The sequence below is a fragment of the Neophocaena asiaeorientalis genome, unplaced genomic scaffold (assembly GCF_003031525.2).
Source record: "Neophocaena asiaeorientalis asiaeorientalis breed wild unplaced genomic scaffold, Neophocaena_asiaeorientalis_V1.1 scaffold43, whole genome shotgun sequence".
In the NCBI taxonomy this organism is placed as follows: Eukaryota; Metazoa; Chordata; class Mammalia; order Artiodactyla; family Phocoenidae; genus Neophocaena; species Neophocaena asiaeorientalis.
The window spans coordinates 689,491-702,626 of NW_020173674.1; the positions used below are offsets into that span (position 1 = coordinate 689,491).

Here is a 13,136-nt window from a genome sequence, read left to right on the forward strand (position 1 = left end):
TGGGGACATCTCTGAGCCAGCAGGGCATTTGGGGACAGGGTGGTGGCGGGGCTGGGGGAAGGGGGAGCTGGCCCCATATGGATGAACATGACGCAGGCTCCCTCTGAGGGGTCCGGCACAGATCTTCTGCGGGATGAGGGGCGGCTGGAGCGGGGCTGGGGTGCTGGCTGGGGTGTCGATGGACGGAGTGTGGTGGAGACCGGGGTGGGGAGCTGGGCCAGGCTGACAGGGCGCCAGGGAGCCCGACAGCCCCTCTGGCCCTGCTCCCCGCTCAGCACACAGCCGCATCCCCCGCAGGGTCAGGGTGGGAGGGCGCGGCAGCTGGAGACGCCCTTTCAGGGGGCTGAGACCGCGTGGATGGGGTGGCCAATGTCCGGCAGAGGACCCCCGCAGGGCGACCCTCCCTGGGGCCTGGGCCGAGACCCCGACGGGCTCTGAGCTGCTGCGGGGCGCCTCTGGAGGGTCCTCAGAGGGCCGCTGCCAGGCCAGAGCCTCGGACGGACGGGCTTCCTGGCGACATGGGCTGCTCACGTACCCACCTGCTGCACCCCAGAAGGCAGGACCCGGAACCACGGCCACAGCGTCTGCAGCACGTGGGGTGACTCCCACTACAAGACCTTCGACGGAGACATCTTCCGCTTCCCCGGGCTGTGCGTCTACAACTTCGCCTCTGACTGCCGGGACACCTACCAGGAGTTCGCTGTGCACCTGAAACGGGGCCCCGGCCGCAGTGGGGGCCACCCGCAGGTCGAGTACATCCTGCTGACCGTCAAGGATGATGCCATCTACCTCACCAGCCAGCTCGCTGTGGTGAACGGCGCCGTGTGAGTGCTCAGGCAGTGTCCCTTCCCACGTCCTGTGAGCAAGTGAGACCCGGCCGGTGCCCCCGCTTGCCCTCCCTTCCCCCCCCACCACTGCCCCGCCGGCTAAGAAGGAGAGTGTTGGGGAGGGAGCTTTATTAAACCAGCGAGTCTCCTCCAGCCCCCCTGCTGGCAGCCCACCAGGCTCTGGGCTGGACCGTGCTGGGCAGGGTGGCCTGGCAGCCCAGGCTAGGGTTACAGGAGCCCATGGGAGGCCCGTTCCTCCTTCCCCCACTTTGTCCTGCGTTGTCTCAGGAACAAAGGGGCCCTGAGCTCATTCCTGCCCCGGGCGGGCGGGGGGTGGGGTGCAGGGGGGTCCCCACCTGCAGGGTTTGCCCTTCCCCTGCTGCAAGGGATTTCGATTCCCCGAAGCCCAGGCTCAGAGTAGGGGGTGGGAACAGGGCCCACAGGGGCAGTGTGGGGTGGGTGCAGCGCCTGCCCTGGGCGATGGGGTGGGTGGGGCTTCTCCAGCCTGGTCCTCCCTCCTCCCAGGGCTTTTACGGGCTCCCTGGGGGCCCTGCCCAGAGCAGAGCCCAGGGAGGGGGTGTGGAGAAGGCATTGGGCCGGCGGGTGTGGCTCGGCCCAGAGGACCTAGCCAGGCAGGTGGACAGGGGCTGGGCCACGGCTCGAGTGCCCCCAGAGGGGGGCCACACTGCTTGTGGCTCCCGGACGGGAGCCGGCCACCCTACCCACGCCCACAGCCTCAGCCCCTCTGCCATGTGGGTGCTGCGTGGGCCGGCATGAACCCGGTGCCCATCCCCCAGGGTCAGCAGCCCGCACTACAGCCCGGGGCTGCTCATCGAGAAGAATGACGCCTACACCAAGGTCTATTCCCGTGCTGGCCTCACGCTCATGTGGAACCGGGAGGACTCGGTCATGGTGTGTCACGGGCCTCGGGGACCCCAGGGGACCAAGAGGGGACTCTGGGCGGGCTGGGGCACTGTGTGGCCTTTGGGCAGGTGGAGAGGCTGGAGGCAGAGCGGGGGTCAGGTGGTCCACCCCGTGAGGGGACCCTCTGGCCCGGGGTGGTGTGCTGGCCCTGCCCCTTCCCCCACCCCCTCCCCCCAGCTAACCCCAGCTCTCCCACCACGGCTGACACCCGTTCAGGCAGGGTTCTGAGGCTGACCTGGCTGCCCCACGGCCTGCTCACTTGTCTCCCTTCCCCGGACAGCTGGAGCTGGACAGTAAGTTCCGGAACCACACGTGTGGCCTCTGTGGTGACTACAACGGTCTGCAGACCTACTCTGAGTTCCTCTCCGATGGTGAGGGCCTCCTCGGGCCTTGGCGGCTGGGCTGCGGGCAGGCTCCCCGCCCGGCCCCGCTGAACGGCTGTGCCCCCCCAGGCGTGCTCTTCAGTCCCGTCGAATTTGGGAACATGCAGAAGGTGAACAAGCCTGAGGAGGTGTGCGAGGGCCCCCAGGAGGTGCCGACCCCTGCGTCCTGCTCTGAGCATGTGAGTCACTGGCCATTCGGGGGGGAGGGGGCCGTGGGAGCAGAGCCTGCACCTCCCCCCAGAGCCGTGCCCGCTGGCCTCTGTTGGGGACCCCGCGCCCGCCCCGGTGGCGCGGAGGGGAGAGGAGGCCATGAGCAGCCCCACCCACTGCCCGCCAGCGCGCCGAGTGCGAGAGGCTGCTGACAGACACGGCCTTCGAGGACTGCCGGGACCTGGTGCCACTGGAGCTGCACGTGCAGGCCTGCATGCAGGACCGCTGCCAGTGCCCGCACGGCACCTCCTGCGTCTGCAGCACCATCGCCGAGTTCTCCCGCCAGTGCTCGCACGCCGGCGGCAGGCCGCGGAACTGGAGGACCGCCTCTCTCTGCCGTAAGTGCCGCGCGGCCAGGAGCCGGGGGCACGTGGGGCGTGATCCGCGGGGAGCGCGGTGCCCTTTGCGCTCTGGACCGGGAGCCATGCTGTGCCCAGCTCAGTCGGGGCGCGAGGCCGGCACGGACCCTTCGTGGCGCCCGCTGCGCTCTGCCCCTCGGCTCAGGGCCCTGCCTCTGCCTGTCCAGCTAAGAGCTGCCCTGGGAACATGGTTTACCTGGAGAGCGGCTCGCCCTGCATGGACACCTGCTCACACCTGGAGGTCAGCAGCCTGTGTGAGGAACATCGCATGGACGGCTGTTTCTGCCCGGAAGGTGAGTGCTGGGGACGCACGCAGGCAGCGGAGTGGAGAGCGCTGCCCTGAAGTGCCACCTGCCACCTGTGCCTGGTGGGACGGCCGCCTCGCTGCCTGGGCCTCGGCTCTCAGCCGTGCTGAGGGAGAGTGACAGGTCGGGGCCCTGCAGGGACATCAGGGGACAAGGTCCAGGTAGAAGGGCTACAAGGGCTGAAGACTCCCCAACATACACACAGCAGTGTCACCTTCCTGCTCATCACCCGTGGATAGACCTCGTCCTGCCTGGCCCGTGGCTCTGAGCCTGGAAGCAGGTCCCTCTGATACAGTGTGGGGACCACAGTTGTCCCCCAAAGGACCATAGGTGTCTGTGGCTGGGAGGCCTGGCTGGCAGCGCCCCTTCAGGGAGGCCGGCCCCTGGCTGTGGCCCTGGAAACGGCAGCCCCGCCAGGCGGGACTCTGGCACTGTTCGGGCCGGCTGAATGGAACATGTCTCGCGCTGTCCCAGGCACTGTGTATGATGACATCAAGGGTGGCGGCTGCATCCCTGTGAACCAGTGTCACTGCAAGCTGCATGGACACCTGTACGCGCCTGGCCAACAGATCCGACGAGCTGGGGTCCAGGTGGGATGGGGTCCCGACGGGCTGGGGTCCAGGTGGGCTGAGGGTCCCAGAGGGCAGGGGTGGCGGTCGAGCCTGACCCTGGCCCTGTCGCCCTACAGTGTTTGCAACGCCAGCCGCTGGGTGTGCCAGGACCTGCAGTGCCCCAGGACGTGTGCCCTGGAGGGCGGTGCCCATATCACCACCTTCGACGAGAGGAAGTACACGTTCCACGGGGACTGCTACTACGTGCTGACCAAGGTGGCTGGCACCCGGGGTGGGCATGTGGGCGGAGCTGGACCCCTGCCCCACCCGCTGTGTGGCTGCAACGCCCTCTGCCCTCCCCGTAGGACACCCACAACGACTCCTACGCCGTCCTGGGCGAGCTGACGCCCTGCGGCTCCACCGACAAGCAGACCTGCCTGAAGACGGTGGTGCTGCTGGCTGATGACAAGAAGAACGTGGGTGCCCCTGCCCCTGCCCTCCCAGCGCCCCGGGGGGCCCCAAGGCCTTCTCAGCCCCCTGTACGCTCGGCCTTGCCCACAGGTGGTGGCCTTCAAGTTGGACGGCAGTGTCCTGCTGAATGAGCTGCAGGTGAACCTGCCCCACGTGACGGGTGAGTCCAGCTCCAGGGTGCACCCTCCCCATGAGCCCTCCACGGCCCTTCACCTCCCCTGCCTTGCAGCGAGCTTCTCCATCTTTCAACCGTCCTCCCACCACGTCGTCGTGACCACCGCCTTCGGCCTCAGGCTGCAGGTCCAGCTGGTGCCGGTCATGCAGCTCTTCCTGACGCTGGACCACGCCGCCCAGGGGCTGGTGCAGGGTGAGCGGCCCCGCCCAGCGCCCCCCACGCAGGCCACCCTCAGGCCTGTGCGCTCTGACCCCCGACACTTCCCAACCCTGTCCTGGCCCCTCAGGCCTCTGCGGGAACTTCAACGGCCTTGAAGGTGACGACTTCAAGACAGCCGGTGGGCTGGTGGAGGCCACGGGCGCCGGCTTCGCCAACACCTGGAAGGCCCAGTCGAGCTGCCGCGACAAGCTGGACTGGCTGGATGACCCCTGCTCCCTCAACATCGAGAGCGGTGAGGCTTGGCCGCTGGGGAGCTGGCCCTGAGCACACAGGGCTCCTGGTGGGACGTGGTGGGCGGGTGTAGTGTGGAGACAACAGAGCCAGCCGTCCACCTGCTGCTGTCTGCCTTGCGGCTGGTTTATGGTGGCCCACGGTGGCAGCCTGCCCAGTGACATGGCAGAGGGGCCGGGGCTACTAATCGCAGGCTGGTGGCCCTCATCCGGGGGCTGGCCTGGTGCCTTGACAGGACACCCTAACACCTTGCAGGTCACCTGCCATGTCCACACGGTGGGGAGAGGAGAGGGGTGGGAGCCCTTGCCTTACAGAGGAGCACCGTCCTGTGCTGACCTGCCCTGAAGGGAGGGGCCTGGGTTCGGTCCAGCGAGGGGACAGTGTCTGCTCCAGCCTGGGCGGCTGGGCAGCCTGACCTGGGGGATTGTTGGAGGGGCCATCCGCACTGACGGGCTGAACCCTCTCCAGCCAACTACGCCGAGCATTGGTGCTCCCTGCTGAAGAAGACAGAGAGCCCGTTCAGGAAGTGCCACTCTGCCGTGGACCCAGCCGAGTACTACAAGGTGGGTGGGCCCACACAGGCACCCCCCTCCCCGCGGCCTGGGAGGATCCTGTAGGAAACGACTGCGTGTGTGTGCAGAGCACATGTGTAGAGCTGGGTGTGTGAGCAGAGCCCCTGTGTATAGCTGGGTGTGTGTGAGCACAGCTCATGTGTATAGCTGGGTGTGTGAGCAGAGCACATGTATATAGCTGGGTGTGTGAGCACAGAACATGTGTATAGCTGGGTGTGTGTGCAGAGCACATGTGTATAGCGGGGTGTGTGTGTGCAGAGCACATGTGTATAGCGGGGTGTGTGTGTGCAGAGCACATGTGTATAGCGGGGTGTGTGTGTGCAGAGCACATGTGTATAGCGGGGTGTGTGTGTGCAGAGCACATGTGTATAGCGGGGTGTGTGTGTGCAGAGCACATGTGTATAGCGGGGTGTGTGTGTGCAGAGCACATGTGTATAGCGGGGTGTGTGTGTGCAGAGCACATGTGTATAGCGGGGTGTGTGTGTGCAGAGCACATGTGTATAGCGGGGTGTGTGTGTGCAGAGCACATGTGTATAGCGGGGTGTGTGTGTGCAGAGCACATGTGTATAGCGGGGTGTGTGTGTGCAGAGCACATGTGTATAGCGGGGTGTGTGTGTGCAGAGCACATGTGTATAGCGGGGTGTGTGTGTGCAGAGCACATGTGTATAGCGGGGTGTGTGTGTGCAGAGCACATGTGTATAGCGGGGTGTGTGTGTGCAGAGCACATGTGTATAGCGGGGTGTGTGTGTGCAGAGCACATGTGTATAGCGGGGTGTGTGTGTGCAGAGCACATGTGTATAGCGGGGTGTGTGTGTGCAGAGCACATGTGTATAGCGGGGTGTGTGTGTGCAGAGCACATGTGTATAGCGGGGTGTGTGTGTGCAGAGCACATGTGTATAGCGGGGTGTGTGTGTGCAGAGCACATGTGTATAGCGGGGTGTGTGTGTGCAGAGCACATGTGTATAGCGGGGTGTGTGTGTGCAGAGCACATGTGTATAGCGGGGTGTGTGTGTGCAGAGCACATGTGTATAGCGGGGTGTGTGTGTGCAGAGCACATGTGTATAGCGGGGTGTGTGTGTGCAGAGCACATGTGTATAGCGGGGTGTGTGTGTGCAGAGCACATGTGTATAGCGGGGTGTGTGTGTGCAGAGCACATGTGTATAGCGGGGTGTGTGTGTGCAGAGCACATGTGTATAGCGGGGTGTGTGTGTGCAGAGCACATGTGTATAGCGGGGTGTGTGTGTGCAGAGCACATGTGTATAGCGGGGTGTGTGTGTGCAGAGCACATGTGTATAGCGGGGTGTGTGTGTGCAGAGCACATGTGTATAGCGGGGTGTGTGTGTGCAGAGCACATGTGTATAGCGGGGTGTGTGTGTGCAGAGCACATGTGTATAGCGGGGTGTGTGTGTGCAGAGCACATGTGTATAGCGGGGTGTGTGTGTGCAGAGCACATGTGTATAGCGGGGTGTGTGTGTGCAGAGCACATGTGTATAGCGGGGTGTGTGTGTGCAGAGCACATGTGTATAGCGGGGTGTGTGTGTGCAGAGCACATGTGTATAGCGGGGTGTGTGTGTGCAGAGCACATGTGTATAGCGGGGTGTGTGTGTGCAGAGCACATGTGTATAGCGGGGTGTGTGTGTGCAGAGCACATGTGTATAGCGGGGTGTGTGTGTGCAGAGCACATGTGTATAGCGGGGTGTGTGTGTGCAGAGCACATGTGTATAGCGGGGTGTGTGTGTGCAGAGCACATGTGTATAGCGGGGTGTGTGTGTGCAGAGCACATGTGTATAGCGGGGTGTGTGTGTGCAGAGCACATGTGTATAGCGGGGTGTGTGTGTGCAGAGCACATGTGTATAGCGGGGTGTGTGTGTGCAGAGCACATGTGTATAGCGGGGTGTGTGTGTGCAGAGCACATGTGTATAGCGGGGTGTGTGTGTGCAGAGCACATGTGTATAGCGGGGTGTGTGTGTGCAGAGCACATGTGTATAGCGGGGTGTGTGTGTGCAGAGCACATGTGTATAGCGGGGTGTGTGTGTGCAGAGCACATGTGTATAGCGGGGTGTGTGTGTGCAGAGCACATGTGTATAGCGGGGTGTGTGTGTGCAGAGCACATGTGTATAGCGGGGTGTGTGTGTGCAGAGCACATGTGTATAGCGGGGTGTGTGTGTGCAGAGCACATGTGTATAGCGGGGTGTGTGTGTGCAGAGCACATGTGTATAGCGGGGTGTGTGTGTGCAGAGCACATGTGTATAGCGGGGTGTGTGTGTGCAGAGCACATGTGTATAGCGGGGTGTGTGTGTGCAGAGCACATGTGTATAGCGGGGTGTGTGTGTGCAGAGCACATGTGTATAGCGGGGTGTGTGTGTGCAGAGCACATGTGTATAGCGGGGTGTGTGTGTGCAGAGCACATGTGTATAGCGGGGTGTGTGTGTGCAGAGCACATGTGTATAGCGGGGTGTGTGTGTGCAGAGCACATGTGTATAGCGGGGTGTGTGTGTGCAGAGCACATGTGTATAGCGGGGTGTGTGTGTGCAGAGCACATGTGTATAGCGGGGTGTGTGTGTGCAGAGCACATGTGTATAGCGGGGTGTGTGTGTGCAGAGCACATGTGTATAGCGGGGTGTGTGTGTGCAGAGCACATGTGTATAGCGGGGTGTGTGTGTGCAGAGCACATGTGTATAGCGGGGTGTGTGTGTGCAGAGCACATGTGTATAGCGGGGTGTGTGTGTGCAGAGCACATGTGTATAGCGGGGTGTGTGTGTGCAGAGCACATGTGTATAGCGGGGTGTGTGTGTGCAGAGCACATGTGTATAGCGGGGTGTGTGTGTGCAGAGCACATGTGTATAGCGGGGTGTGTGTGTGCAGAGCACATGTGTATAGCGGGGTGTGTGTGTGCAGAGCACATGTGTATAGCGGGGTGTGTGTGTGCAGAGCACATGTGTATAGCGGGGTGTGTGTGTGCAGAGCACATGTGTATAGCGGGGTGTGTGTGTGCAGAGCACATGTGTATAGCGGGGTGTGTGTGTGCAGAGCACATGTGTATAGCGGGGTGTGTGTGTGCAGAGCACATGTGTATAGCGGGGTGTGTGTGTGCAGAGCACATGTGTATAGCGGGGTGTGTGTGTGCAGAGCACATGTGTATAGCGGGGTGTGTGTGTGCAGAGCACATGTGTATAGCGGGGTGTGTGTGTGCAGAGCACATGTGTATAGCGGGGTGTGTGTGTGCAGAGCACATGTGTATAGCGGGGTGTGTGTGTGCAGAGCACATGTGTATAGCGGGGTGTGTGTGTGCAGAGCACATGTGTATAGCGGGGTGTGTGTGTGCAGAGCACATGTGTATAGCGGGGTGTGTGTGTGCAGAGCACATGTGTATAGCGGGGTGTGTGTGTGCAGAGCACATGTGTATAGCGGGGTGTGTGTGTGCAGAGCACATGTGTATAGCGGGGTGTGTGTGTGCAGAGCACATGTGTATAGCGGGGTGTGTGTGTGCAGAGCACATGTGTATAGCGGGGTGTGTGTGTGCAGAGCACATGTGTATAGCGGGGTGTGTGTGTGCAGAGCACATGTGTATAGCGGGGTGTGTGTGTGCAGAGCACATGTGTATAGCTGGGGGTGTGTGTGCAGAGCACATGTGTATAGCTGGGTGTTTGAGCAAAGCACATGTGTATAGCTGGGTGTGTGTGTGCAGAGCACATGTGTATAGCGGGGTGTGTGTGTGCAGAGCACATGTGTATAGCGGGGTGTGTGTGTGCAGAGCACATGTGTATAGCGGGGTGTGTGTGTGCAGAGCACATGTGTATAGCGGGGTGTGTGTGTGCAGAGCACATGTGTATAGCGGGGTGTGTGTGTGCAGAGCACATGTGTATAGCTGGGTGTGCGTTAGCACAGCACATGTGTTTAGCAGGGTGTGTGTGCATGTGTGTAAATGCTGCGTGTGTCTGTGCTCACATGGGCGTGATGTCCCCCAACCAGCTCTCCCCGTTCACTGCCCTGTTTGCCCCCACAGAGGTGCAAATACGACACGTGCAACTGTCAGAGCACGGAGGACTGCATGTGTGCGGCCCTGGCCTCCTACGCCCGCGCCTGCGCCATCAAGGGCGTCATGCTGTGGGGCTGGCGGGAGCGCATCTGCAGTGAGTGCCAGGTGTCCTGGGCCAGGGCCGGCCTCCAGGTCGCTGCTGTCCCAGGTGGCAGCTCCCCTTGGCTGTCAAGGGTTGAGGGTGCAGGGCGGCGACCTCACTCCCAGCTTCCTCGGCTAGGAAGTAGCAGGAAACCAGCCCTGGGCCACTCTGCTTGCAGGGAGGGGCCTGGGGGCCTGGAACTGTGGCCACGATGCCTTAGCTCAGAGGGGAGGTGCGTGGGGGGGGGCTGGGGCACCTGTGTGGCCAGGGGTCCCGGGGTGACTGTCCTCGTTGGCCCCCTGGCTGGGTGGGTGTCCTGGCCAGACGTGGGGCTCGGGGATGGCTTTCGGGGAAGGGAGCTGCGGGCCGTCCTCCTGCCCCTCAGGCTGGCCCCTCCCCTCTGCAGACAAGGACGTGGGCTCCTGCCCCAGGTCGCAGGTCTTCCTGTACAACCTGACCACCTGCCAGCCGACCTGCCGCTCGCTGTCTGAGCCTGACACCCACTGTGTCAAGGGCTTCGCACCCGTGGACGGCTGCGGCTGCCCTGACCACACCTTCCTGGATGAGAAGGGCCGCTGCGTGGCCCTGGCCAAGTGTTCCTGCTACTACCATGGCCTCTACCTGCAGGCGGGGGAGGCCATCCTGAGGCAGGAGGAGCGATGGTGTGTGGCCTGGGGCTGGGGAGGGAGGACCGGCTCTGCTGGGGGCGCCCACACCCCCGCCCAGTCCCACAGAGCCACTGGGCCCACCCCCGAAGGGCCCCATTCACCCCCCACCTCTCCCTCACAGCGTTTGCCAGAACGGGAGGCTGCACTGCCTGCGGGTCAAGCAGCCCTACCAGCGTAAGTGGCTGCTGCCCTGTGCACGGCCTGCCGCCCCCCACCCTGCTCCCCCTCCATCGCCTGCGCGAGCCCCCCACCCAACTTCACCTGAGCTGAGGTGGCCCCTTCCGTCCCGCAGGCTGCATGGCCCCGAAGATCCACGTCGACTGCAACAACCTGACGGCGCTGGCCACCCGGAACCCCAGGCCCGTCAGCTGCCAGACGCTGGCTGCCGGCTACGTGCGTGCTGGGTGGGGGCGCTGTGGACGGGGGTGCAGGCGGGCTCCCATACCACCGGTCCTGCGGCTCTGGGCCCTAGGTCCTCTGGACACATGCGCTTCGCCGGCCCTCCTCGTTCCTCGGGGGAGGTGGCCACCTGTGGGTCCCCACCCAGACCGCTGAGGGCACAGGGACCAGTGTAGGGGCCCCTGGCAGGCTGCTCTCCCCCGTCTCCCAGCCCAGTGGTGAGCCCGGGGGCAGGGCTCCGGAGGCTGGACCAGGGAGAGACGTCAAGCGTCAGAGGGTGGGGGGTCGGGGCACGAGGGGTGTCTGCAGCAACAGAAGAGGGGCCAGCCACCCTGGGCCCGGCACCTGACCCCCGAACCCCGCTCCCCAACCGCCCGCCAGTACCAGACGGAGTGCATCAGTGGCTGCGTGTGCCCTGAGGGGCTGATTGATGATGGCCGGGGTGGCTGCGTGGTGGAGGAGGCGTGCCCGTGTATGCACAACAAGGACCTGTACTCCCCCGGGGACAAGATCAGGGTGGACTGCAACACCTGGTAAGCACCCTGGCCGCGACCCCCAAGCGCTCCGTGGGGAGCCGGCCCTGGACCGCAGGCCTCCTCCACGGGGGTCTCCTCCGCGGGGCTGGCCGGGGTCTGCAGGGCCCCGTGGCCTCCCACCTGGCTGGCAGGGCCCTGGCCTGGGTGGGCGCTGGGATAGGAGGGCCTGGAGGTGTGCTCTGTGAGCTGCTGGGGGGCTTTCCGCACAGCGCCAGGATACACGCTGAGCAGGGGTGGGGGACCTGGGCCCCTGCAGCCCCTCCAGGCCCCCCATCTCGCTCTCCTCAGCACCTGCCAGAAAGGGCGCTGGGCATGCACCCAGTCCGTGTGCCACGGCACCTGTGCCATCTACGGGAACAGCCACTACATCACCTTCGATGGGAAGTACTATGATTTTGATGGACACTGCTCCTACGTGGCCGTTCAGGTGAGGCCGAGGGCATGGCCAGAGCCTGCCTCTGCTTCGTGGCCCCTGCGCTGCTGGCCCTGGGCTGCTCCCAGTCCAGTGAGGAGGCTCCGAGTGGAGGGGGTCTGGGGCGGGACGGGAGCCCTTCCTTGGCCCTCCCATTCCATGACCCTCCCGTGGGTTTCGGGGGTGTGGGGTGCACAGGGGCGTGTGTGTTTGGGGGGTTAAGGCCCCTCTCAACAGATGAGGGGCTGAGGCTCGACCAGGCCCAGCTTGGGGGAGGTGCCCAGGACCCTCATGGCCGGGCCGGCCCGGCTCACGTGCCCGTGGGCCCCCAGGACTACTGTGGCCAGAACTCCTCACTGGGCTCCTTCAGTGTCATCACCGAGAATGTCCCCTGTGGCACCACGGGCGTCACCTGCTCCAAGGCCATCAAGATCTTCCTGGGGGTGAGTGCTGCCTTCCCCTGGGCACGCATGGTCCCTTGGGGACCCTCAGACTCGGCCAGTGATGGGGCCTCTCCCCTGGGCACAGAGGACGGAGCTAAAGCTGGAGGACAAACACCGCATGGTGATACAGCGTGACGTGGGCCACCATGTGGCCTACACCACGCGGGAAGTGGGCCAGTACCTGGTGGTGGAGGCTAGCGTTGGCATCGTCGTCATCTGGGACAAGAGGACCAGCGTCTTCATCAAGCTCGCCCCCTCCTACAAGGTGTGCACCGCCTGCCCGTCAGCCAGTCCGTGCCTATGCTGCCCCCGGGCCTCCCAGGCTCGTGAGCGGCCAGCCGCTCCCGCCGGCGAGCCCCCTGGCAAAGCCCCCGGCCGGCTTGTCTCTGCAGGGCACTGTGTGTGGCCTGTGTGGGAACTTTGACCAGCGATCCAGCAACGACTTCACCACGCGGGACCACATGGTGGTGGAGAGTGAGCTGGACTTCGGGAACAGCTGGAAGGAGGCCCCCACCTGTCCGGACGTGAGCGCCACCCCCGAGCCGTGCGCCCTGAGGCCGCACCGCCGCTCCTGGGCCGAGAAGCAGTGCAGCATCATCAAGGGCCCGGTCTTCGGCGTCTGCCACAGCAAGGTGGGCGGGGAGTGGGCGCGGGCGGGGCCGAGGGCGGGGCTGAGGGCGGGGCGGTCTCCCGGCTGCGTCAGCCTGTGCCATCTGTTCTCCAGCTTCAGCTCCATCTTCTGTGTCCTTCGGACACGTGACCAGAGGTCCAGCCTTCCCTCTGAGACCCCTGGTTGGACCCCCGGCCTCTGGACCTTCCAGGGAGGGAGAAAGGACACAAGCCCCTGAGGCCCAGATGGCCCTTAGCTCCCGGCAGCGGTGGGGGGAGGTGGGCAGGGTTGGGCAACCGTCGCTGGACCTCCCCTGACAGCCCCACTGGGGGGCTAGGGCTGGGTGACCACACCCTGTCCCGGGCGCGGAGTCGGCCTCGGGGTCCCGAGCTTCCTGGGCCACAGGGGAAGGCCTGTCCGCATGAGGGCAGTGTAGACACCGGGCACATGGAGGTTCCTCCCCTAGGTGGACCCCAAGCCCTTCTACGAAGCCTGTGTCCACGACTCGTGCTCCTGCGACACGGGCGGGGACTGTGAGTGTTTCTGCTCTGCTGTGACCGCCTACGCCCAAGAGTGCACCAAGGAGGGGGCCTGCGTGTTCTGGAGGACGCCCGAGCTGTGCCGTGAGTGCCCGCCTGTCCTGGACCTGGGGTGCCAGTGTGGCGGGCCGGAGGCTGCTGCACCGGGGGATGGGGTGTCTGTGGCCCCCTCCCTGCCTCC

At 64.2% G+C, this 13,136-nt stretch overlaps 1 protein-coding gene across 1 annotated transcript in view; it reads left to right on the forward strand.

Moving 5' to 3' along the window:
• The window catches only part of LOC112402238 (mucin-2-like), a 35,439-nt gene that overhangs the window by 13,778 nt on the left and 8,525 nt on the right, over window positions 1–13,136 (forward strand). The window contains exons 4-25 of the mRNA XM_024749032.1: window positions 554–824; window positions 1,625–1,739; window positions 2,032–2,313; window positions 2,472–2,682; window positions 2,871–2,996; window positions 3,483–3,630; window positions 3,697–3,835; window positions 3,925–4,035; window positions 4,121–4,190; window positions 4,260–4,397; window positions 4,492–4,656; window positions 5,124–5,218; window positions 9,234–9,360; window positions 9,755–10,010; window positions 10,138–10,190; window positions 10,309–10,409; window positions 10,797–10,948; window positions 11,240–11,378; window positions 11,696–11,806; window positions 11,892–12,071; window positions 12,199–12,438; window positions 12,883–13,039. Coding sequence (XP_024604800.1) covers window positions 554–824; window positions 1,625–1,739; window positions 2,032–2,313; window positions 2,472–2,682; window positions 2,871–2,996; window positions 3,483–3,630; window positions 3,697–3,835; window positions 3,925–4,035; window positions 4,121–4,190; window positions 4,260–4,397; window positions 4,492–4,656; window positions 5,124–5,218; window positions 9,234–9,360; window positions 9,755–10,010; window positions 10,138–10,190; window positions 10,309–10,409; window positions 10,797–10,948; window positions 11,240–11,378; window positions 11,696–11,806; window positions 11,892–12,071; window positions 12,199–12,438; window positions 12,883–13,039 — 3,387 coding nt within the window. The remainder of the gene's footprint in view (window positions 1–553; window positions 825–1,624; window positions 1,740–2,031; window positions 2,314–2,471; window positions 2,683–2,870; window positions 2,997–3,482; window positions 3,631–3,696; window positions 3,836–3,924; window positions 4,036–4,120; window positions 4,191–4,259; window positions 4,398–4,491; window positions 4,657–5,123; window positions 5,219–9,233; window positions 9,361–9,754; window positions 10,011–10,137; window positions 10,191–10,308; window positions 10,410–10,796; window positions 10,949–11,239; window positions 11,379–11,695; window positions 11,807–11,891; window positions 12,072–12,198; window positions 12,439–12,882; window positions 13,040–13,136) is intronic.